Source organism: Ovis canadensis, chromosome 20 (genome assembly GCF_042477335.2).
Source record: "Ovis canadensis isolate MfBH-ARS-UI-01 breed Bighorn chromosome 20, ARS-UI_OviCan_v2, whole genome shotgun sequence".
Classification (NCBI taxonomy): domain Eukaryota; kingdom Metazoa; phylum Chordata; class Mammalia; order Artiodactyla; family Bovidae; genus Ovis; species Ovis canadensis.
In genome coordinates this window covers 45,993,307-46,016,671 of record NC_091264.1, presented here as the reverse complement: position 1 = coordinate 46,016,671, position 23,365 = coordinate 45,993,307, and the positions used below count along the sequence as shown (strand labels likewise).

The 23,365-nt window shown below is 42.6% G+C and overlaps 6 protein-coding genes across 6 annotated transcripts; 2 read left to right on the top strand and 4 right to left on the bottom strand.

The window, feature by feature from the left end:
• Positions 1–1,350: 1,350 nt before the first annotated feature.
• LOC138425204 (histone H4) lies at positions 1,351–1,731 on the bottom strand. Its single transcript, XM_069562788.1, has one exon. The coding sequence runs from the start codon at positions 1,711–1,713 to the stop codon at positions 1,402–1,404; it is 312 nt and encodes a 103-aa protein (XP_069418889.1). The 5' UTR covers positions 1,714–1,731; the 3' UTR covers positions 1,351–1,401.
• Positions 1,732–6,582: 4,851 nt separating this feature from the next.
• LOC138425117 (histone H3.1) lies at positions 6,583–7,065 on the bottom strand. Its single transcript, XM_069562743.1, has one exon. The coding sequence runs from the start codon at positions 7,049–7,051 to the stop codon at positions 6,641–6,643; it is 411 nt and encodes a 136-aa protein (XP_069418844.1). The 5' UTR covers positions 7,052–7,065; the 3' UTR covers positions 6,583–6,640.
• Positions 7,066–8,205: 1,140 nt separating this feature from the next.
• Positions 8,206–8,663, top strand: LOC138425059 (histone H2B type 1-C/E/F/G/I). The gene has a single exon (XM_069562645.1). It carries the CDS (start codon positions 8,235–8,237, stop codon positions 8,613–8,615), a length of 381 nt encoding a protein of 126 aa, XP_069418746.1. The 5' UTR covers positions 8,206–8,234; the 3' UTR covers positions 8,616–8,663.
• Positions 8,664–17,508: 8,845 nt separating this feature from the next.
• H3C8 (H3 clustered histone 8) lies at positions 17,509–17,975 on the bottom strand. Its single transcript, XM_069564390.1, has one exon. It carries the CDS (start codon positions 17,973–17,975, stop codon positions 17,565–17,567), a length of 411 nt encoding a protein of 136 aa, XP_069420491.1. The 3' UTR covers positions 17,509–17,564.
• Positions 17,509–20,172, bottom strand: LOC138425947 (histone H2A type 1). Its single transcript, XM_069564391.1, has one exon. It carries the CDS (start codon positions 20,170–20,172, stop codon positions 19,780–19,782), a length of 393 nt encoding a protein of 130 aa, XP_069420492.1. The 3' UTR covers positions 17,509–19,779.
• Positions 20,173–20,539: 367 nt separating this feature from the next.
• Positions 20,540–20,999, top strand: LOC138425948 (histone H2B type 1-C/E/F/G/I). Its single transcript, XM_069564392.1, has one exon. The coding sequence runs from the start codon at positions 20,565–20,567 to the stop codon at positions 20,943–20,945; it is 381 nt and encodes a 126-aa protein (XP_069420493.1). The 5' UTR covers positions 20,540–20,564; the 3' UTR covers positions 20,946–20,999.
• The last annotated feature ends 2,366 nt before the right edge of the window (positions 21,000–23,365 follow it).

The following is a 23,365-nucleotide window of genomic DNA, read 5'->3' as shown; positions in this document are numbered from 1 at the left end:
GGACACTGATGATGAAAATTTTTATTGTTAGAGCCATTTGCAGGCAAAGTAGCTATGAGGGTATGAGGAAGAAGGTCATTTGGGAGATGGGCCCAGAAGGAGTAGCAAGTGTTAGGCTGAGGAAAGAGCAGAGAATGGAGAGGAGGCAGGGGATTCACTATGTTATTGAAGAGTATCCAGTTCTGCAACAGATACTAAGTATATGTTGGACTCAGAGACTAGAGACAAACCTGTTCTAAACACAGAGGATGGGATTGAAGGACAAAACAGGCACCGCACACTCATGAGGCACATAAAGAACCCAGCATCTATGAGGCATCTCATATTTAAGAAACCTTCAGAGTCCCTTGGACTGCAAGGAGATCCAACCAGTCCATTCTAAAGGTGATCAGTCCTGGGTGTTCTTTGGAAGGAATGATGCTAAAGCTGAAACTCCAGTACTTTGGCCACCCCATGCGAAGAGTTGACTCATTGGAGAAGACTTTGCTGCTGGGAGGGATTGGAGGCAGGAGAAGAAGGGGACGACCGAGGATGGGATGGCTGGATGGCATCACTGACTCGATGAACGCGAGTCTGAGTGAACTCCGGGAGTTGGTGATGGACAGGGAGGCCTGGTGTGCTGCGATTCATGGGGTCGCAAAGAGTCGGACATGACTGAGCGACTGAACTGAACTGAACTGATAAATCGGCCAACCTCTTACCCCTTACCCATGACATGCTGATAAAAACCCATTGGTGAGTGACAACTATAGACCAAGCAAAACTACCCACGTGATCAGACCCAGCTACCTTGGACCTGCTCAGTCCTCTTGTTCAACTTAACTCTGATCCTCAGAAGCCCATCATCACACAGGAAGGCTAATGAGGCAGAACAAAAGATGTATGAACACTGTGCTAGAACAAAATTCATCTAGTAGGACCTCCCACCTGTTGGTCTTATCCTGAGGATGGTTGTGCAACCCCATCTCTTTCCCTGTACTTTTTGCAACATTGATTCAAATTCCTAAAACATTTTAATGACCTCTGGGAGAGTTGTGTGGTGCACTTGAAGGTTAAACTGCCACCATAAAATTGCCATTTTGGCATGACTTATTTGAGATAAAAACACTTGAAAAACAGGTGGAAAGGGGCACTCCTACCTCTTATTTTTGTCCTACTGCAATGTACCAGAGGAAAAATAGCATTCTTATGACCAGAGATATACTCTTAAGCATCTGCATTGGTAAATTAACCCTCCTTTTTCTACCATTGAGTACCATAAAAGCTCTTTGACTGTCACCTTCATTGCCACCTGTATTGCATCAGGCTAACCCACAGAGCACCCAAGTGCAAGCTCTTTCATAGAAAAAGTAGGTGGCCCTGAAAAGGGCCTTTGCAACAAGAGCCTTGCAATGCTTAAACTTAACCACCAAATCCATAGAGAGTGCGGCCCTGACGCTTGAGAGCGTAGACCACGTCCATGGCGGTGACAGTCTTGCGCTTGGCGTGCTCGGTGTAGGTGACAGCGTCCCGGATCACATTCTCCAGAAACACCTTCAGCACTCCACGGGTCTCCTCGTAGATGAGGCCGGAGATACGCTTGACTCCTCCACGCCGGGCCAGACGGCGAATGGCCGGCTTTGTGATGCCCTGAATGTTGTCGCGCAAAACTTTGCGGTGACGCTTAGCGCCCCCCTTTCCAAGGCCCTTTCCACCCTTGCCGCGTCCAGACATGTTACCTAAATGCTGAGCACTAATGCCGAGTGTGCCTAATGCAAAGCCCGCCGCCTATTATGTAGCGATAGTGCGGACCTTTGTGAAAACTGGAAGAACAGAAAGGCGGGAAACTGCACTGAGTCCCCGCCCCTTCTAAAATCTAAAGTGAAACAGGCTAGCGAGATTTACTCGTATTTAGAAAATGGCTCAGAGGTAAAGAATCCGTCTGCAATGCGGGAGAGGAGGGTTGGGTCGGTCGGAAAGATCCCCTGGAGAAGAAAATGACAACCCATTCCAGTATTCTTGCCTGGGAAATCCCATAGAAAGAGGAGCCTGGCGAGCTACAGTCTATAAAGGGGCAAACAGTTCGACAAGACTGACCACGCACACACTCCATTAATCTATCTGAATCTTAGTAGCTTTCTTCGTAAAATAGGATATATGCTATTAATAACTGAGTTGTTGTAAACAAAATAGCATCTAGTTCTCGAACAATAAATTCCTGCAATCTGTTACTGAAAGCAAAGTATAATAGCTAACACACATTGAGAGATTTCAAAACTTTCTAATATACTGGTTTGTACAGTGTGCTTTAATTTATACAAATTGAGCATATACATTTCATCAGTGAAGGATTGCAAAGGAAAAGAATATAAATTGTCAGGGGCTAATAACCTGTTCTTGTATACAGGTAGTTGGTGCATGGAATTCAAGCAAAGATATCATAAACTCCAGTGGTGGGCAAAGAAATTTACACAAGTGCCAGAAATAAAAATGTGATCTTCCTTAGATTTTTATATTATTTAAAAAAATTTTTTTTTTTTTTTTTTTGCTGAGCACATGGGAGAGCTAAGATTTAAATGATGCCCTTAAAAGAAATAGAATGTTCAAACTAGCTTTTTTAAAATTCACACTTATGATACACCAAGCACACTGTCCTAAAGAGTATAGATTAGCTCAGCCAAGTGCTCCATCAGAAAATTAGAGATTATGAATGTCAAATTTCAAAACAATTTATTTTGAGGTAGCAGCACCAACAGCTAAAAAAATCACACACCAGCATAAATGAACCAAATTTAAATTCAGTGGGCATGTCATCAGTAAAACAGGCAGAAGACAGGAAAACATTGCTGTTTAAGAAAAACAAAACAAACACTTCCAAAAAAGAACATTAATTTGTTAAACAAGCCTTGAAATCCACAGGAATACACAATAGCAACTCCTAAAGAATTATCACATCTTTTTTTTACATTGTCAAATAAAATATACACATTGAAATAACAAAATTCACAAAAAGTTGCTACAGTAGTATCTAGAGTTCCTCTAGCCAATTTTCCCCTAATGGTGACATCTTATATAGCTATATCATAATATCAAAGGCTGTAATTGACACTGACAAAGTACTGTTAACTAGCATACAAGCCTTATTCAGCTCTCACAGATTTTCATATTGCCCCCGTGTGTGTGTGTGTGTGTGTGTGTATGTGTAGTCTTATGCCATTTTAAAAGATGCATCAGTTCATGTAACTATCACCTCAACATGGACACAAAACTATTCTATTATTACCAAGGAACCCTTCAATGTTACTGTTTCATAGTTACAACCACCCACATCTTTCCTGTCTTGGGGCAATCACCAATCTGTTATTCATCTCAGTATCATCACTTTGAGAATGTTATATAAATGGAATAATACAATATATAACTTTTTAAGATTGGCTTTTTTACTAAACATTACCCATGTAGACAGTTATATGTATTAATATCAATAGCTTTTCATTTTATTGCTGAGTAGGATGCCATTGTATGGGTGTCTGAGAATTAATATAACCGTTGACCAGTTGAAAGATACGAACTTGTTTCTAATTTGTAAATGCAGCTGTTATTAACAGTTTTCTTTCTCCCCAGCCACCCCCACACCATTTGGTTTGCTTTTAGTCTCTCCTGCATGCCCCCTGAAAATTACATATTTCCTAAATGGCAGAAATGCTGCTATGATGACTGGGAGGCTAACAGGACTTTCAGTCATCACATAGAAATCACACAGCATTGTCATTATCTCTTGAAAGTTTGTTTCAAGATTCAAAAACATTGCACTGAGCTATTCCAACTATTTCTGAAATCTGACTTCTGGTTTCTGTAGCTGAGGATCTGCTCCACAACAGTCTGTAATGTTTATTAATTAAACGGTTGGTGTCCAGATCCTTTGGTTCCTTCCAGGGGAACAATGTTTTCACTTCTATGCAGAACTATTCAGTTAGGGCCTCGAGAGCCTCGTGTTGCTTAATCTCCCCAGGCTAGGAGTAAACCCAGCAATAAGGCTGAGAGTTCCCATTGCTAATGTCTATAAAACCTGACAGAATCCAGAAATCTTGCATTGCTCCAGGGTTTATCCTAGGATTCCGCCTTTGTTGGAAGAAAGTTGGGAGCTGTTGTCTCATCGGCTCTTTTACTGAGGATTAATAATAAATGATGACTGCAAACTCTGCCTTAGTGACTACATCATGGTTTTCTTGTAGAATGCAGACACATTCTCCACAATCTGAGTTTTCAGTAACTTGCTGGAACAAGCTCTAAATTCCTGGAGTGTTGAACATACTTACTAGTCTGGGCCCCAGATTTGGTGAATTTATGCTCTCCCCATCTGCATCATTAACTGCTGGTGGTGCTGCTGGAAACTGATTTCTGGAAATCCCACGGAACCAATGTTTTGGATACCAGATCTCTATTTTTAGTACAGAAAAGATGATTACATTTACCAAATGATGTACTGTTCAGCACAAAAACAAATGGATTAGCAGCAAACTGGTCTCCAGTAGTACTCAGCATGGGTCCTTGAATATCCCTGTGTGTGCATGCCACTTTGCGGCTGCTCAAGGACCAGTGCTTTTTATCATATACTACATCATCCCTGGACTTTCTGTCTCAGGGACAGGAAAATGTCAATTATTTTGCCTGATCTAGTAATTAAATTACTACAAACAAAGCTAGTGAAGGTGGTGGATTTCCAGCTGAGCCATTTAAAATTCTAAAAGATGGTGCTGTTAAAGTGCTGCACTCAATATGCCAGCAAATTTGGAAAATTCAGCAGTGGTCACAGGACTGGAAAAAGTCAGTTTTTATTCCAATACCAAAGAAAGGCAATGCCAAAGAACATTCAAACTACCACGCAATTTCACTCATTGGCAAGCTAGCAAGTTAACGCTAAAAATCATTCAAGCTAGGCTTCAAAAATACGGGAACTAAGAACATCCAGATGTACAAGTTGTATTTAGAAAAGGCAGAGGAAACAGAGATCAAATTGCCAACATCCACTGGATCACAGAAAAAGAAAAATCCCAAAGAAAATGCCTACTTCTGCTTCATTGACTTCGGTAAACCCTTTTTGTCGATTACAACAAACTGTGGAAAAGTCTTAAAGAGATGGAAATACCAGACCACCTTACCTGTCTCCTGAGAAACCTGTATGCAGGACAAGAAGCAACAGTTAGAACCGGATCTGACCAACAGACTGGTTCAAAACTGGGAAAGGAGTATATCAAGGCTGTATATTGTCACCCTGCTTATCTAACTTCTGTGCAGAGTATATCATGTGAAATGCCAGGCTGAATGAAACACAAGCTGGAATCAGGATTGCTGGGAGAAAAATCAACCTCAGATATGCAGATGATACCACTGTAATGGCAGAAAGCGAAGAGGAACTAAAAAGCCTCTTGATGAGGGTGAAAGAGGAAAGTGAAGAAGTAGATTTAAAACTCAACATTCAAAAAGCTAAGATCATGGCATCCAGTCCGAGCACTTCAAGGGAAATAGATGGGGAAACAATGGAAACAATGACAGACTTCATTTTCTTGGGCTGGAAAATCACTGCCAACACTGATTGCAGCCATGAAATTATAAGATGCTTACTCCTTGGAAGAAAAACTATGACAAACCTAGACAACTTATTCAGAAGCAGAGACACAACTTTGCCAACAAAGGTCCGTATAGTCAAAGTTATGGTTTTTCCAGCAGTCACATACAGATGTAAGAACTGGACCATAAAGAAGGCTGAATACCTAAGAGTCAATGCTTTTGCACTGAGGTGCTGGAGAAGACTCAAGAGTTCCTTCAGCAGCAAGATTAAACCAGTCAATCCTAAAGGAAATCAGTCCTGAAAATTCATTGGAAGGACTGTCACTGAAGCTGAAGCTCCAATACTTTTGGCCATCTGATGTGAAGAACTGACTCACTGGAAAAGGCCCTGATGCGGGAGACTGAGGACAGGACAACAGAGGATGATATGGTCGGATGGCATCACTAACTCAATGGACATGAGTTTCAGCAAACTCTGGGAGATAGTGAAGGATAGGGAAGCCTGGAGTGCTGCACTTGATGGGACTGCAGAGTCGAACATGACAGGGACTGAAAAATACAATTAAACTAAGATGACAGATAAGGGGGTGGGGGTGGGGGTAATTTACACAGGTAAGTCACTTAGAAATAAGACCCAAGAGGTAACCAAAGCAGGTTGTATATACATATATGATTTGTACTTGAAGTATCAAAATTATTTGCTTATGTAACTTTCTTAGCATTTACTTCTCATAATGCATCCTATTATACTGGTGTAAGAATAGCTTCACACTGCTGCTGCTTATAGAGGAAGAAGACTACTATCACTATTTTTACGGTTTAAGAGGATCGCATACGTTTCTTGATGTTTATCTTTACGGATTGCAATGGAAGCTTCAGGTGTCAATGTCCTGGTTTTTACACGGAAAAGAGGTTGCAGGAAACTGTCTTTTCGTAGGATTGGTACATGGAACACATAGAACTATGCCCTGCTCCCACTTGGTTTTTCCGGAGATGATCGACTCCTTTGTGATACAGTTCTTCCAAATGAAGTTGTAGGTGGCTCTGAAAAGAGCCTTTGGGTTTGGTAATGGCACTTGGTGTCGACAATTTATGCCCTCTCCCCGCGGATGCGGCGGGCGAGCTGGATGTCCTTGGGCATGATGGTGACGCGCTTGGCGTGGATGGCGCACAGGTTGGTGTCCTCGAAGAGCCCCACCAGGTAGGCCTCGCACGCCTCCTGCAGCGCCATCACCGCCGAGCTCTGGAAGCGCAGGTCGGTCTTGAAGTCCTGCGCGATCTCGCGCACCAGCCGCTGGAACGGCAGCTTGCGGATCAGCAGCTCCGTGGACTTCTGGTAGCGGCGGATCTCGCGCAGAGCTACCGTGCCGGGCCGGTAGCGGTGGGGCTTCTTCACGCCGCCGGTGGCAGGCGCGCTCTTACGAGCAGCTTTGGTGGCGAGCTGCTTGCGCGGCGCCTTACCGCCGGTGGACTTGCGGGCAGTCTGCTTAGTACGAGCCATCTCGATGGATTGGATAGACTGTTACAACTCAAGCCCGGCTCTTCTTGCTCTTATTTATAAAGGCGAAGTCATCCTGATTGGTCCGAATCTTCAAATTTCGCGCGGTGAAAGCAGAAACTGGATACGCCTTGTGATTGGCTACCAGTTCTCACTTTCGAAAACCTTTATCTTTTGATGTCTTGTATTTTCTCTGTAAATTGTCCATCTATTCACCAAATACAGGGTGTAAGCACACTTTATATTTACCTTAATTAATGTTAATCCCTTTGTTGGAGATTAAGGTTGGGAACAGACAAAAAAGAAAGTTCCACAGATCCGAGCCCTTTCAAAAACTCCGTTTCTGAATGTTATTGATCGAGTCCAGCTTCGTCATTTATCAGAGGTTATAATTTTGAATAAATGTTTTATTTTTGCAATGCAAGTATCGTATTACAGAATTTCCAACTCTTCAACAAACATTGCCATCACTTCCAGACACTCTATTCCTAAGAAACATGAAAATACTACCGCTGTTGAAATGTGACGATGCTGCTGCTGCTGCTGCTGCTGCTGCTAAGTCGCTTCAGTCGTGTCTGACTGCGACCCCATTGACGGCTGCCCACCAGGCTTCCCCGTCCCTGGGATTCTCCAAGCAAGAACACTGGAGTGGGTTACCATTGCCTTCTCCGACGATGCTGAATCTTGGTAAATCGTAAATGTTTGGTCAAGCCAAACTGTAAATGCCAATGGCTTAATTTTTAAAACATTTCAGTATTTAGCAAAATTTTATGTTCTTTTTCCTACAATTACTAACTCGGTAACTTAATTTTGGCCGAAAACTAGAATCATAAATTTATATTGGGCTTTTGTCTCTTTAGGTCCATATCGAGGAAGAAACAAGGCTCACAAGTAGATATTTATGTACAAAACCTTAATCCTTTGCGCTGTTTTGAAACGGAAACTTTTTTTCTTATCTGGTGGCTGGGGATATCCAGGGTTCTTTCCAGTTCAACAGCCAATCAAGAAATAGAATCTAAATCGCCTTATTTGCATACAACGTTTCTACTGGCTGAATTGATCCAATCAGCGATTTCGATAGATTAAACATCTATTTGCATAGAAGCCCTACAAAAATAGGCCGGCACGCTAAGCAGTATTCTTTCAGTTTTCTCGGTCAGTTTATTCTGTCTGACCTTCTTCCGTCATGCCTGAACCGGCTAAATCTGCTCCTGCTCCCAAGAAGGGCTCCAAGAAGGCGGTAACCAAGGCGCAGAAAAAAGACGGCAAGAAGCGCAAGCGCAGCCGCAAGGAGAGCTACTCCGTGTACGTGTACAAAGTGCTGAAGCAGGTCCACCCGGACACTGGAATCTCCTCCAAGGCGATGGGCATCATGAACTCCTTCGTGAACGATATATTTGAGCGCATCGCAGGCGAGGCATCGCGTTTGGCGCATTATAACAAGCGCTCGACCATCACATCCAGGGAGATCCAGACCGCCGTACGCCTTCTGTTGCCTGGGGAGCTGGCCAAGCACGCCGTGTCCGAGGGCACCAAGGCTGTCACCAAATACACCAGCTCTAAGTAAATGTTTCCAGGAGCTGTCAAACCCAAAGGCTCTTTTCAGAGCCACTCACATTTTCCCAAAGGGCTCTAATACTGGATATTGTTTTCATCTCTAGGAGAAAAGTAATGCTGAACTTAAAAGTTGGCTATGTTAACGAATTTATGATTTTAATTTCTCAGAAAATTTCCCTTTTTAGTAGTTCTCATAACTAGGTAACTTGATCAGCTTAAAAGAAATGGGCTATTTCAATACAGAAAGGCAGACCATTTCTAACTAGTATAAACTATAAACCTCCGGAGACTGAGGCACAACAGCTACTAACCTCTTTGCCCTGAGCAATTAGCAGTTTTATTTGCCTGTTTCCCTTGTAGTTAGATGTGGCCTCTGGTTGAAGTCCTAACAATGGGACAAAAGTAAACTTACATTTGTGGGTCTGGGGCATGATGATAGCCTCCCAGAAAGACTTTACACACTTTCTCTTCCCAGGGTAAAGGTGTTTTAGAAACTGAACAGGGCCAAACTAATGCTAACCCCAGTGTTACCAGACCAAGACTTAAGTACAACTTTGGCTTCTCTAGAGATAGAATCTTTACTGTTCAACCAGAAATTGGCTCGTCACCAGTTAGATAATCAGACTAACAAACCCGTTTCATCCCCTAAAGCAGCAGCCTCCACCTTTTTTGGCGCCAGGTATCGATTTCATGAAAGACAATGTTTCCCCATACTGGGTGGGGGAATGGTTTGGGGATAATTCAAGCCCATTGCTTTTTTTTTTTTTTTTTTTTTTTGGAGGCGGGGAGGAGATGCTGTGTGCTCAACTTTTTTTAATTGCTCATTATTTTTCTTTTTTAAAAAATTATTTTAACTGGAGGCTAATTACAATATTGTAGTGGTTTTTGCCATACATTGACATGAATCAGCCATGGGTATACATGTGTCCCCCATCCCGAAACCCACTCCCACCTCCCTCCCCATCCCAGCCCTCAGGGTTCTCCTAGTCCACCGGCCCTGAGCACCGTCTCATGCATCAAACCTGGACTGGCCATCTATTTCATATATGGTAATATACATGTTTCAGTGCTATTCTCTCAAATCATCCCACCCTCGCCTTCTCCCACAGAGTCCAAAAGTCTTTGTGTCTTGTTTGCTGTCTCGCATGTCGGGTCATCGTTACCATCTTTCTAAATTCCATATATATGCGTTAATATACTGTATTGGTGTTTTTCTTTCTGACTTGCTTCACTCTGTATAATAGGCTCCAGTTTCATCCACCTCATTAGAACTAATTCAAATGCATTCTTGTTAATGGCTGAGTTTCCATTGTGTATCTGTAGCACAGCTTTCTTATCCCTTCCTCTGCCGATGGACATCTAGGTAGCTTTTATGTTCTAGCTATTGTAAACAGTTCAAGCACATTACATTTAGTGTGCACTTTATTTCTATTATTATTACATTAGTTCCACCTCAGATCATCAGGCATTAGATCCTGGAGGTCGGGGTCCACTACACTAAAGAATGGCATCCTTGGAATAATCAACCCACTTTTCTTCCTAGTATAATTTCCCTGTTCCTGCTCCTTTCTGCCTAGAAAAACCTTTCATTTCATATAGCTCCTCAGAGCTCTTTTCTGTCTGCTAGATTGGCAGTTGCCAGATCCATGAATCACTGAATAAAACCAATAACATTTCTAACATGTAGTCCGTGGAATTCTTTTTTTAACATGTAAGACCAATGTGTTAAGATAATTGAGATACAAAGATAAAAGGACACAGGGGTGGGGGCATCATCTTTGGTGGGCCAATGGTTAAGGCTCCATTGATTCCACTTCAGGGGGCACAGGTTCTATCCCTGGTCTAGAAGTTAAAACTCCCATGGCCAGGGGAAAAAAGAAAAGGCACATGGGCTCCAGAATCACTGCTTGGAAGAAAGAGTTGCCTGCTAATCTAGAATACCCTTTTGGATCTCACAAAAGCAGAGAATAAACTTATTCAGTAGGTATACCAAGGACTGAAACCCATGAGACAGCCTCTCAGAAAGCTCTAAGGGACTATTCTGAAGAGGTAAGGGAGAAACAAGATATATAGGAGTTGGGGGTGGGAAGAGGGAAGCAGGTACTTGAAACATCAAAATATGACTGTTAGTTAAAGAAAACAGATATTTCAAGCTAGTGAATTTTTCATACTTTTCTATGCCTGAGAAGATCCAAGAGTCTGGGCTCATTGAAATCATTCCTTTGATATGTAACTTAACTACCTAGGGCCAGTATCCTATTTTTCTTCATCCTGAATCCACTCAGGGTACATAGTTGTGGGGATGGGGTGGCAGTTTCAGAGGCTTAAGTCTAAATGGCTGCCAGATCCTTCGTTTACTGATACAGCAAGTGACATTCTTCATCCACAAAGTTTGGAAATTTATCTTAATATACCCTCCATCCACCATGATAATCTCTATTTTCTAAAAAGAAGTTCAGTCACTTGTTGCTGGATCTCAAACCTTGTAAAACCAGATGGCTAGCAACATTCTTTAGTTGGCAAAGGACAGAGAAAATTTTCTTCCAAGACAATTTCATAGTTATTTGGCAAAACCTGAACAACACGAGTTTCCTGTCCTTTCTTGAACACTACTTCTAAAAAATGAGAGTGATTAACAGCCTATACACCCTAATGAAAGTCTCTGCATTTGAACTGCAGTCTCTCCCAATAGGAAGGGTTCAGAAGATACATGATATCTTGGTTCAATGCCAAGATTCAGTTACAGCTTAGATCAGCACTTGATAACATGCATCATTTTTATCATAAATAAATAAAATTTAATTTTGTTTTCTTTCAAAAAATCATGGGTTTGGCCATCAAATCACCACCATTTTGAAGGTTTTCGTATGGAATTCTATTAGCCATGAGCCAAAAGATGAACAGTTTTATTTATATTTGGAGACTCATTAGTAATTATCCAATATAATCTTAGAAAATATACTTTTACAGTGTATAAAGCCTTTTTAGAAATATTACATTTGAATTCTCTTTTTTCTGAAAAGTAAAATGATGGTAGTGATTATTTGGAACCTCAAAATATCTTACTTTTTGGGACTTCCCTGGTGGTCTAGTGGCTAAGACTCCTTGCTCCCAATGCAGGGGGCTCAGGTTCTGCTGATACCTCTGCTGATAATAAAAATCTCTCATGCTGAAGCTTAAAAAAAGAAAAGAAAGGAAAAAAACCACCCATGTGCTGCAACTAAGATCCATTTGGTTAAATACCCTTTTTAAATCTTACTTTTCATTTTAAATAAATTGTCACAGAATTAGTACTCTCCCTAATGACTAGTATTCTTGAACTGACTGGCAGTCATCTCCCTGGGGTTAGTACTCATCTATTTCTGCTCTGGCCTCAGTTTATTTTCTGTGTTGGGGCCAGTGTGAGGCAAGCAGGAGAGACTCCATCTTGAAGCCTGTCATCTGTCTTACAGACTGGATATGACCTGGGCCTGAACCCTGCCCAAGAGTGAGGAAGCCACGGCTAGTGAAAGCCAGGTCTTCTGGAGACTTCCCTCCCTACAGATGACAAATGGAGATTGTAGTTGGGGTCAGGTTGCCCCTGTTAGATTAACCATGCAGACATGCCCCCTGATGTATAATCATTGTTCCCCCTCTTTAACCTTAATTGTTTGTTTTCCTAGCACCTACTTGTAAAACTCAATCATATACAACAAAGAGGTTGCTAACATGCAACCAGTCACATAGTAGGGGGTATAAAACTGAACCTCTCAGAAACATCAAGGTCCTCATTGGGAACTGATTCCTCTTGGACCCGCTGGCATAATAAACTCGACTCCAATGTCTTGAGTGTCCTCCGAGGTGTGTTTTGTGACTCCAGATTCCACAACATCTGAATTGAATGTATTCAGGAAATTGGAGTAAGACTTTTGGTGGGGAGGAAATGTGTAAACTCACTGATGAGCTATCCAGAAACTCCAGCTTGCGGAAGAAGAGAAAGTTGGTCCTATCTAGTTGGACCTGTGGCCCTCATTCCAAGTAATGCTTCCAACATGGGACCTTCGCAGTCATTGTTTCCTTTGTGAGGAATGATCTTTCTACAGAAGTATGAAGATCGCACTCCCTTCCAGATTTCATGCCACTGGCTTTCATGTCTCATCTCAGTTGTGAAGTCTTCCCCACTTACCCTATTTAAAATGGTAACTGTCCACTACTCATCTCCCACTCTATGACAGTCCCTAATCCCCTTGGACTCTTTATGTTTTCTTAATCCTCTTGACCTGCCAAAATACTGTGTTTATCTTTGTTCATTTTCTGTCGGTGAGCTCCGCACAGAAGGATCTCTGCCATGTTATGCACTGTTCTTTCCAGCACCTAGAACATTCTTGAGCACACAGTAATCACTCAAAAAGGTTTTGATAAATGGATGGATGAGGTAAAAGGAAAATATGCATGTAACACAAAATGCCTTCCATTCTCTAGCCCCAGAGATAAAATCCATGACAGATTTAACAAAATGAACCACTATAGAAGGTATTCCCCCTCACTATGCTTCTGTTTCTTCATCATAGTATTTGAGGTAACATGCCCCCCCCAACCCACAGAGTTATTGTGAGGATTAAATTAAATAATCCATGCAGAAACTCAGTTAGACTTTGACTTTATAAAGTCACAAATCTTTTACCAGCTGGACAGCTCCAAAGGCCATTATTGTTAGCATCACTTTTTGGCAACTGACATAACAATCAAGAGTGCTATATGGAGCACAGCTTGTGTTCAGCCAGATCTGCTACTGACTGAAGGACCCAGTGAAATAAAGCTGGAGAGCTCACCATTTTACCTTATACAGAAACTCTTTGCCTGGTTCTGAAAGACATTTGAATTCACAACCCAAATAAATCAAGTTTGGTACCTGAGAGCAAACAATTTGCCTGTGGTTATAAAACTAGTAAATTGAAGTATTATGCTATGAATCAACTTTAACTCCAAAGGTTTATATTTTATCAATAATTTTCTCTTTTCTCCCTAACTATAAATCACCCAGATCAGCCTCTATTTGCAAGGTCTGAATAGCACAAAATGAAGAAAACTGGGCTTAGATTTTTGTGCTGGAGAGCAATTGAGCCAACTAAGAACCACTCCAGTATTCTTGCCTGGAGAATCCCATAGACAGAGGAGCCTGGCAGGCCACAGTCCATGGGATCACAAAAGAGCTAAACAGGACTGAGCACACAGGCAGTAAGAATACAGCAGAACCTGGTTAAATGAGAGAAAAGGACCCAAAAACTCCTGTGTTCAACTTCTCTTAAGTTCTTCCACATCACTCAGAGCAAATGCTAAATTCTTTACAGTGGTATACAAGCCCCTACAGCATCACGCTTCTTTTCATTTCTCTGCTTTTTAATCTCCTCCTACAATGCCCAGCCCTTTCCACATAGCCACCCTAGCTCTTCAGCATTTCTTCCTCCTTTTTCCCCAGCTTGCCTCTTCACCTTTCAATGCTTTGCTGGGATAACTAGCTTCTTAGTGCCATCTTTATTGGTTACCTTATCTAAATTTCAACTCTCCATAATAATCCTTATTCTTGCTTTATTGCACTCATTTATTACATATGATATTTGTTTATCTAATTTATTGTTTATCCCAGAGTCAAATATAAATTCCAAGAGAGCAAATAATTTTGTCTATTTGGGTCTCATCTGAGTGTATTTCCAATGCATAGAACAGCATCTGGTACTGTTATAAACTCTTATCAGTCTTAGATGTTGTTTGTTGAGAGTTATCATGACATCATAATTAGGTTTTAAAATGGTAGATGTATATGAAAATGCTACCAGAAGAAATGATATAATTTCCTCAACAGTCATCAAGGCACCAATCAAGGTAGAAGAGGTATAGATAAAACATATTTGCCCAGTGTTGGTGATGTTGATGATGGGTAAACTTTTATCTAGTGGAGGTGATGGAATTCCAGTTGAGCTATTTCAAATCCTGAAAGATGATGCTGTGAGAGTGCTGTACTCAATATGCCAGCAAATTTGGAAAACTCAGCAGTGGCCACAGGACTGGAAAAGGTCAGTTTTCATGCTAGTAAAGTAATGCTCAAAATTCTCTAAGCCAGGCTTCAGCAATATTTGAACCGTGAACTCCCTGATGTTCAAGCTGATTTTAGAAAAGGCAGAGGAACCAGAGATCAAACTGCCAATATCTGCTGGATCATGGAAAAAGCAAGAGAGTTCCAGAAAAACATCTATTTCTGCTTTATTGACTATGCCAAAGCTTTTGACTGTGTGGATCACAATAAACTGTGGAAAATTCTGAAAGAGATGGGAATACCAGACCACCTAACCTGCCTCTTGAGAAATCTGTATGCAGGTCAGGAAGCAACTATTAGAACTGGACATGGAACAACAGACTGGTTCCAAATAGGAAAAGGAGGACATCAAGGCTGTATATTGTCACCCTGCTTATTTAACTTCTATGCAGAGTACATCATGAGAAACGCTGGACTGGAAGAAGCACAAGCTGGAATCAAGATTGCCGGAAGAAATATCAGTAACCTCAGATATGCAGATGGCACCACCCTTATGGCAGAAAGTGAAGAGGAACTAAAAAGCCTCTTGATGAAAGTGCAAGAGGAGAGTGAAAAAGTTGGCTTAAAGCTCAACATTCAGAAAACAAAGATCATGGCATCCGGTCCCATCACTTCTTAGGAAGTGGATGGGGAAAGAGTGGAAACAGTGTCAGACTATTTTGGGGGGCTCCAAAATCACTGCAGATGGTGACTGCAGCCATGTAATTAAAAGAAGAAAAGTTATTTATGACCAACCTAGACAGCATATTGAAAAGCAGAGACATTACTTTGCTGACTAAGGTCCGTCTAGTCAAGGCTATGGTTTTTCCAGTAGTCATGTATGGATGTGAGAGTTGGACTGTGAAAAAGGCTGAGCACCGAAGAATTGATGCTTTTGAACTGTGGTGTTGGAGAAGACTCTTGAGGGTCCCTTGGACTGCAAGGAGATCCAACCAGTCCATTCTGAAGGAGATCAACCCTGGGATTTCTTTGGAAAGAATGATGCTAAAGCTGAAACTCCAGGACTTTGGCCACCTCATGCAAAGAGTTGACTCATTAGAAAAGACTTTGATGCTGGGAGGGATTGGGGGCAGGAGGAGAAGGGGATGACAGAGGATGAGATGGCTGGATGGCATCACGGACTCGATGGACGTGAATCTGAGTGAACTCCGGGAGTTGGTGATGGACAGGGAAGCCTGGCATGCTGGGATTCATGGGGTCGCAAAGAGTCAGACACGACTGAGCAACTGAACTGAACTGATACTTCCATATATCCTCAAGTGTCATGTAATTTTAAAAAAAAATTGAGAATGAAATTATATGGGCGATGGGAGATAAATTGATAAATAAAATTTTTTAATACTATGGAGAAGTCTTTAAAAGACCATCCGAAAACCCAAATAGGAAATTGTGCTGATATTTACAGGAAAGACCCAATGTGAAGACAGTCAGACACGACTGAGCAACTAAGCACAGCACACACCACAGGTCTAGGATAATTCTCCTTGAAATATCCCTGAAAACCTGGTAATGTCAACTGCTGAAAGCAGCTCCATTTCTCAATATGCTGTTGGCTGTGAAAGTTGCTTGGTCGTGTCTGACTCTGTGACCCCAGGGACTACATACAGTCCACGGAATTCTCCAGGCCGGAATACTGGAGTGGGGAGCCTTTCTCTACTCGAAGGTAGTAAGTTGGCGTCTGTCTAGGGAAGTAGAATATGAGTACCTTCTACTACCAACCCAGGGATTGAACCCAGGTCTCCCACAATGTGGGCAGATTGTTTACCAGCTGAGCCACAAGGGAAGCGCATTTCTCAATATAGACTCACAATCTTAATATAGACTCAGGTGTTATGTGCAATTGCTTGAGAGAAATTTCTATTTATATAAATAAATGTAGTTTGCAAATGCTTACTCCTGGTAAGAGTTCACAGTATGCTTTTCTTGAAGAAACCAAAAATACCATCCCTCACCCCACTCCAGGCTTTCATTTTTTTAACATGACTGACAAATAGACTTCTGAAACTAGCATTCATAAATCACCTTCGGTGAACTTCGTACAATGGAGACTGTGACTCAGTAGACCTGAGAGGGGTCTGAAAACCTGCCATTTCGAGCAAATTTCCAACTGATGCTCATGCTGCTGGTCGCAGACACTTTATGAGTGGTGAAATTGTAGAAGTTAGCATGGCTCTGGCCTTGAGTATTGGCACCAATAAGCTTATCAGAAATACTGATTGGGTGATCTTTTTATGTGTCTCTGTCAGCAAAACAGTGCCCTGACTGCTCTCTGTGTAAACAACCTTTTATAGGGAAGCCAAAACTGTCTCACTTTGAACCTGGCTGTGATTGGAACTGAGCAAATTGAGGCTTCAGAAACAGGCAGCAAAAACAAATGCTCTGCTTTCTCAATTGTCAATGCCCAAATATGTGAATATAGCTCTAAAAAGGATAAACAGCAAACCCACAATCACCCCCACCCAAATTCAGGCTTTGGTTTCTATGTCCTCAAATAACCCAACCTGACACTAACACCACGCGAATTATTGCCCTTCCCCAAATACATAACACGACTTATTAAGTTTAATAATCCCCCAGTTCACCTGCATAAGGTACTCATATTCTACTTCCCTAGACAGACGCCAACTTACTTTCGACTAACTTTTGCACACTACCTATCGACAGTACATAAAGGGAGCATTTAAAGTTAACACCGAGTAGATCTTTTTGTATGTCCATAAAGTACCCCAAAGAAATAAGCTGATCATTTAAAACTGTCCAATTTTAAATCTGCATCCCGAACCAAAACACTCAAGACACTCAATTTTAAATGACAGCTGTTTTAAAGAAATTGTGGGTGGCTCTTAGAAGAGCCTTTTTCGTTTGAGTGAGGCAGTTGTGGACGCTTTACGCCCTCTCCCCGCGAATGCGGCGGGCAAGCTGGATGTCCTTGGGCATGATGGTGACGCGCTTGGCGTGGATGGCGCACAGGTTGGTATCCTCGAAGAGCCCCACCAAGTAGGCCTCGCACGCCTCCTGCAGCGCCATCACCGCCGAGCTCTGGAAGCGCAGGTCGGTCTTGAAGTCCTGCGCGATCTCGCGCACCAGCCGCTGGAACGGCAGCTTGCGGATCAGCAGCTCCGTGGACTTCTGGTAGCGGCGGATCTCTCGCAGGGCCACCGTGCCGGGCCGGTAGCGGTGCGGCTTCTTCACGCCGCCGGTGGCCGGCGCGCTCTTGCGGGCCGCCTTGGTGGCCAGCTGCTTGCGCGGTGCTTTGCCGCCGGTAGACTTGCGGGCAGTCTGCTTTGTACGAGCCATGGCGATAGAAAGGAACAAAGACGAGGTATCGAAGAAGACACTCCGCTTATATATACTCAGAAACAGTCTGATTGGTCTTACTCTAGTTCAAAACTCCCGCGAAACAAATCCATTGGCTGAAGAGTCACTGAAGTGATTGGTCAATTTCTAAAGATTCTGATTGGATGAGTTAGTTCACTTTTCAATCCTTCTTTTTGTTGAAGTCTGCTATCCAAAGGAGCTAACATCCTAGTTCTAAATTCAGAGCTTCTCAAACTGTGAATAAGGAACCACTTGGACATCATGAAAGATGCCTGTTCTGGTTCAGATCTATGTAATGGGGCTGAAATTTCGAGAATCAAGCTTTAGAAACAGGTTTACTTGTATTCTCTTTTTTTTCTTAGTGGTTAATTTTTCTGTTCTGAATTTAGATTGCCTTGGACGGTCACTTCCTAGCTCCACTAGGAAATCACAGGGAAAGCAGCAGGCCAGAAGTGAGAGGCAAAAATGCGAAAAAAAAAATCATTGACTTTCCCGTGGTGGCCGAATGGGATTTATGCTTCAGTTTGCTATAGCAGGAACTAGTAGCCTCCACTTTAGACTCTATTCTTTGAGCCCACTCTGACAGATGGTTTTCTTTCTTGCTTAACCGCACTTTGAAAATGATTACTTTATGGTTAGAATTTACTATACACTTGGCGTTTTCTTCTCCGAAAAAACACTCTTCTGTGAGCATATTTCACTCCAGAAAGTCTCGGTACAATAAGCTCAAGGACCACCAGAGACAACCACTCGGGCCTAACTTACCAGCGTAGCTAATTTTGAAATTTCCCTGCGAAAAAGAGCACTAACTTGCATCCTTACCGACGGCCCTTTTTCCCACTCCTGGACTGTAGTTTTCCAGTAGTCCTGTATGGACGTGAGAGTTGGACGATAAAGAAAGCTGAGCGCCGAAGCATTGATGCTTTTGAACTGTAGTGTTGGAAAAGACTCTTGAGAGTCCCTTGGACTGCAAGGAGATCCAACCAGTCCATCCTAAAGGAGATGAGTCCTGAGTGTTCATTGGAAGGACTGGTATTGAAGCTGAAACTCCAATACTTTGGCCACCTGATGCGAAGAGCTGACTCATTGGAAAAGACCCTAATACTGGGAAAGACTGAGGGCAGAAGGAGAAACGGACGACAGAGGATGAGACGGTTGGATGACATCACCGACATGAGTTTGGGTAGACTCCGGGAGTTGGTGATGGACAGGGAGGCCTGGCATGCTGCAGTTCATGGGGTCGCAGTCAGACACGACTGAGCGACTGAACTGAACTGAGATTGTGTAAGATTCAAAGGCAGAGTCAAAGCAATAAAAACTACCATTTTCTACTACACCCTGTCTCCAGGTTTCTATTCGGCACTAGTGAACAGAAATTGATTTCTTTGAAAAGCCCGCACCGATCCCAGCGGTCCTTTCGTTTTGCTGTTTCAAAAGACGTAGCCTGACATTCCAGGCTACCACTACCCGTATTTTTTGGCACAGCAAAAACCTTTTCTCTAGAGAAACAGCCACTCCAGCTTTTGTAAACCTTACCCTTACTGTTGAAACCACCCATTTTCCTGTGATTCATTTCCCTGAATCACATTTGGAGCAGTCCCGCCAAGGAAAAAGGATAACTTCGCGTGAACATGCTGTAGTATCTATACAGTAGCTTTAATGTAACTATTATAACGCCAAGACGAAGTACTGTTGTTTACGAGCTCTTTTAAATGTGAGAATGTGGATGGCTCTTAAAAGAGCCTTTGGGTAAAAGGTTGTAGCGACACAGATCTAGGTAGGTTCACTTGCCCTTGGCCTTGTGGTGACTCTCAGTCTTCTTCGGCAGCAATACCGCCTGGATGTTGGGAAGAACGCCACCCTGAGCGATGGTGACTTTGCCCAGGAGCTTGTTGAGCTCCTCGTCGTTGCGGATTGCCAGTTGCAGGTGACGCGGGATGATGCGGGTCTTCTTGTTATCCCGGGCCGCGTTGCCCGCCAGTTCCAGAATCTCGGCCGTCAGGTACTCCAGCACCGCTGCCAGGTACACCGGGGCCCCAGCACCGACCCGCTCGGCATAGTTGCCTTTGCGGAGCAGCCGGTGCACTCGGCCCACGGGGAACTGGAGTCCGGCCCGCGAGGAGCGGGTCTTCGCCTTAGCGCGTGCTTTGCCGCCCTGTTTTCCACGACCAGACATAACGACACACCAGAAACAGGGTAACACCCAGAAAAATGGATCCTGAAGGCACAAGAAGCTAGGTAATTATACTCTCCGGCGGTTTGGTAAAACAGCCTATGCGATTGGCCAAACACAAATTCAAGCCAATCAAAAGCCAGAGCTGAAACAACACTTGCTAATTTGCATAGGGAATTTGTAGTGAAAAGGTCAAATTATGTAACGGTGAGCTAAGGGAAGAGCCAATAAGAGTTTGAAATAAAGAGCCTATCAGAGGTTAGGATGTGATGAAAAGACCAATCATAAATTGTAATTCTGCCATCCTATATTTGCATAGAGGCCAAACAAATACTAAGATCTTTGGTCTGTGGGCGTATTTTGTGTTCGCCTCCTGGTCCTGTCTGTGTTTTGTGATGCCTGAGCCAGCCAAGTCCGCTCCTGCCCCTAAAAAGGGCTCGAAGAAGGCGGTGACCAAGGCGCAGAAGAAGGACGGCAAGAAGCGCAAGCGTAGCCGCAAGGAGAGCTACTCCGTGTACGTGTACAAGGTGCTGAAGCAGGTCCACCCGGACACCGGCATCTCGTCCAAGGCCATGGGCATCATGAACTCTTTTGTGAACGACATCTTCGAGCGCATCGCTGGCGAGGCGTCGCGCCTGGCGCATTACAACAAGCGCTCGACTATCACATCCAGGGAGATCCAGACAGCGGTACGCCTGCTGCTACCCGGGGAGCTGGCCAAGCACGCGGTGTCTGAGGGTACCAAGGCTGTCACCAAGTACACCAGCTCCAAGTAAATTTCGTCATTTGAAACAACGCAAATAACTCAAGGCTCTTTTAAGAGCCACCCACTTTATCTCAAAGGATCTGTAACTTTCCAGACTGTATTAAAGTGGCTCGGTCAAGCAGTGAGAAAGATTATATACAACCATCAGGGTTAAGGTTTCTGACCATTGTGTGAGGAAAAATGTCTATGCCCCAACCACTAATGCCAAAGAAGCTAATATTGAGCAGCGTAGGCCTGACAGCAAAAGTTTAATTTGCTGCATATTAGCTACGTGTCTTTTTGCAAACGTCTCTTAAAAGATAGGATGCCAGTTATTCTAAGCTGGCCATTTTTAAGAAGCAGGAAAATCTTAATACTTAGAAAAGTGGGTGTTTCCTAAAGACGTTTACATTTATAAGTAAATAATCCAATTGTAAACGTGGTTTCCTTGCTTTACCGGGAAGAAAATGTCCAAGTAGAATCTCTTTTTATGGGAAAGGACACTACTTAAATCTGCATAACAACATCCTGGTTACCTCTGAAAACAAGTGACTACCTACTCCCATGATGTTTTTTTTTTTTAATCTGAAGATGGTATTTTAAGGTAGTGGCTCAAGGCATTTTGTAGTCTTCTCAGGTTTACTGGGGATCTCCAGTGTAGAGAGGAGGTAATACAAATTAGGTGTTTCGGTTTGTCTTTCCCTGTTAATGTATCTTGTATCAATTAGACCAAACAAAGAATATGGAAAGAAAGAAGGGAAAATTTTTTCTCCCTATATCTACACAGACTTTTGTGAACATTAAATGTTACTACATTTTATAATAGTGCTTGTGAAGGAAATTCCCTAAAGCCTACATATAATTAAAGCATTTCTCACTTTCCAAGGTTAATTGTAAATACAGTTTAAAACAGTGTATTCTGGAAAACAAATACGTACATTTAAGAAATAGATAAGCATGGTTAAAGGAGAAATCCCCCATTGCATTTAGCCTCTTTGACCGCTAAATTTGAACATGGTACTTAAACCCTTTGTGAGCATTTCCTTACCTCTAAAATGGGAATAATAATTAACAACTACTATGTGACATGGCTGGGGTGATCAACAAAAGAGCCCTTAGGGTGGTGCTGGCACAAAGAGTCCCCTAAAATATTAGCTGTTGCTAAAGCAGCTAGTTGAAGTTCCGGGAAGTTGCCCTCAGGTCTGCCCACTTTAGAATCTCAGAATTCTGAGGCCTTGAACAAGGCAGTGAGCTGTAAAGACTACTAGCATTTAACACCAATTAGAATTCCTTGTCTGGCATTGGGAACAATACAAACCGCTTCTAACAGGCCTGCCCCTGTTGAAAAAACAATTCTCTTCACTGAACTGTTTTGAGGACATCTTAGTGCCTGTGACTCTTAAGTCTTCCCTGCCTTTGATGGCTAGTTCAAGCAACATATGTGTCATTTTCCAGGGAATTTTCTCGTGCCTCACTAGGATTAGAAGTATCTTTTAAATAGTCAGATGTGTTGGGTTCCCAGGCCATAAGCAAACTACTCACCTCCATTTGCCTCTCAAACTTGGTCTCTTTTTTCTCCACACTCCCTTGGCCTCCCTCTGCCCACCAGATAACTTCCTTGCTACCTCCAGTCTTTGCTACTTAGTCCTCCTTCCATTTGGAGCTTTACTCTCTCAATCTTTTTTCCCCAAGCATCACTTACAAGTAAAGACTTCTGGTGATGCTGGTTTAATCACTACATCATGTCTGACTCTTGTGACCCCATGAACTGTATCCCACCACGATCCTCTGTCCACAGGATTTCCCAGACTAGCATACTGGAGTGGGTTGCCATTTCCTTCTCCAGGGTATCTTCCTGACCCAGGGATCAAACCCACATCTTCTGAATTAGAGTCAGATTTTTTCCCAAAATCTTCCTATGTCATTTAAAGTACCATCTCCTTCCTCTACACTATACAGTTTTTCCCAGCTTCAGTTTTGTTCATAGCACCATCTAACAAACTGTTTTACCTGTTTTGTCTGTGCCCCTTCCAACAAAATATAAGCTCCATGCACTTAGAAATACTGTTTTGTTCACCGTTGTTCACTGCTATAATTCCATAGTATCGAACAGTGCCTGGTACATGCCATGCGCTCAATTTTGTTTGTTAAATTAACATCATCGTATGAATTTATCTCCTCAAATCAGTGCCTTAGCTCCAATAACATCTGATTCTTTCCATATTTAAACACCAGAGCCCATATCTTTAAAAGAGATCGCATTGCAAATGACTCCACTGATTTCTGGCTTTCAAAGTATCACCCTACAAACTACTTACCGGCCATAAGGAGGAGAAATCAGATTTTACGAAGAAACTATTAATAATTATCCTAAACCAATGACTGACCTAGAACCTACAAAATCCCCTTAACAAGTGACCCTGATGTACAATAGTATTTACATACAATGAT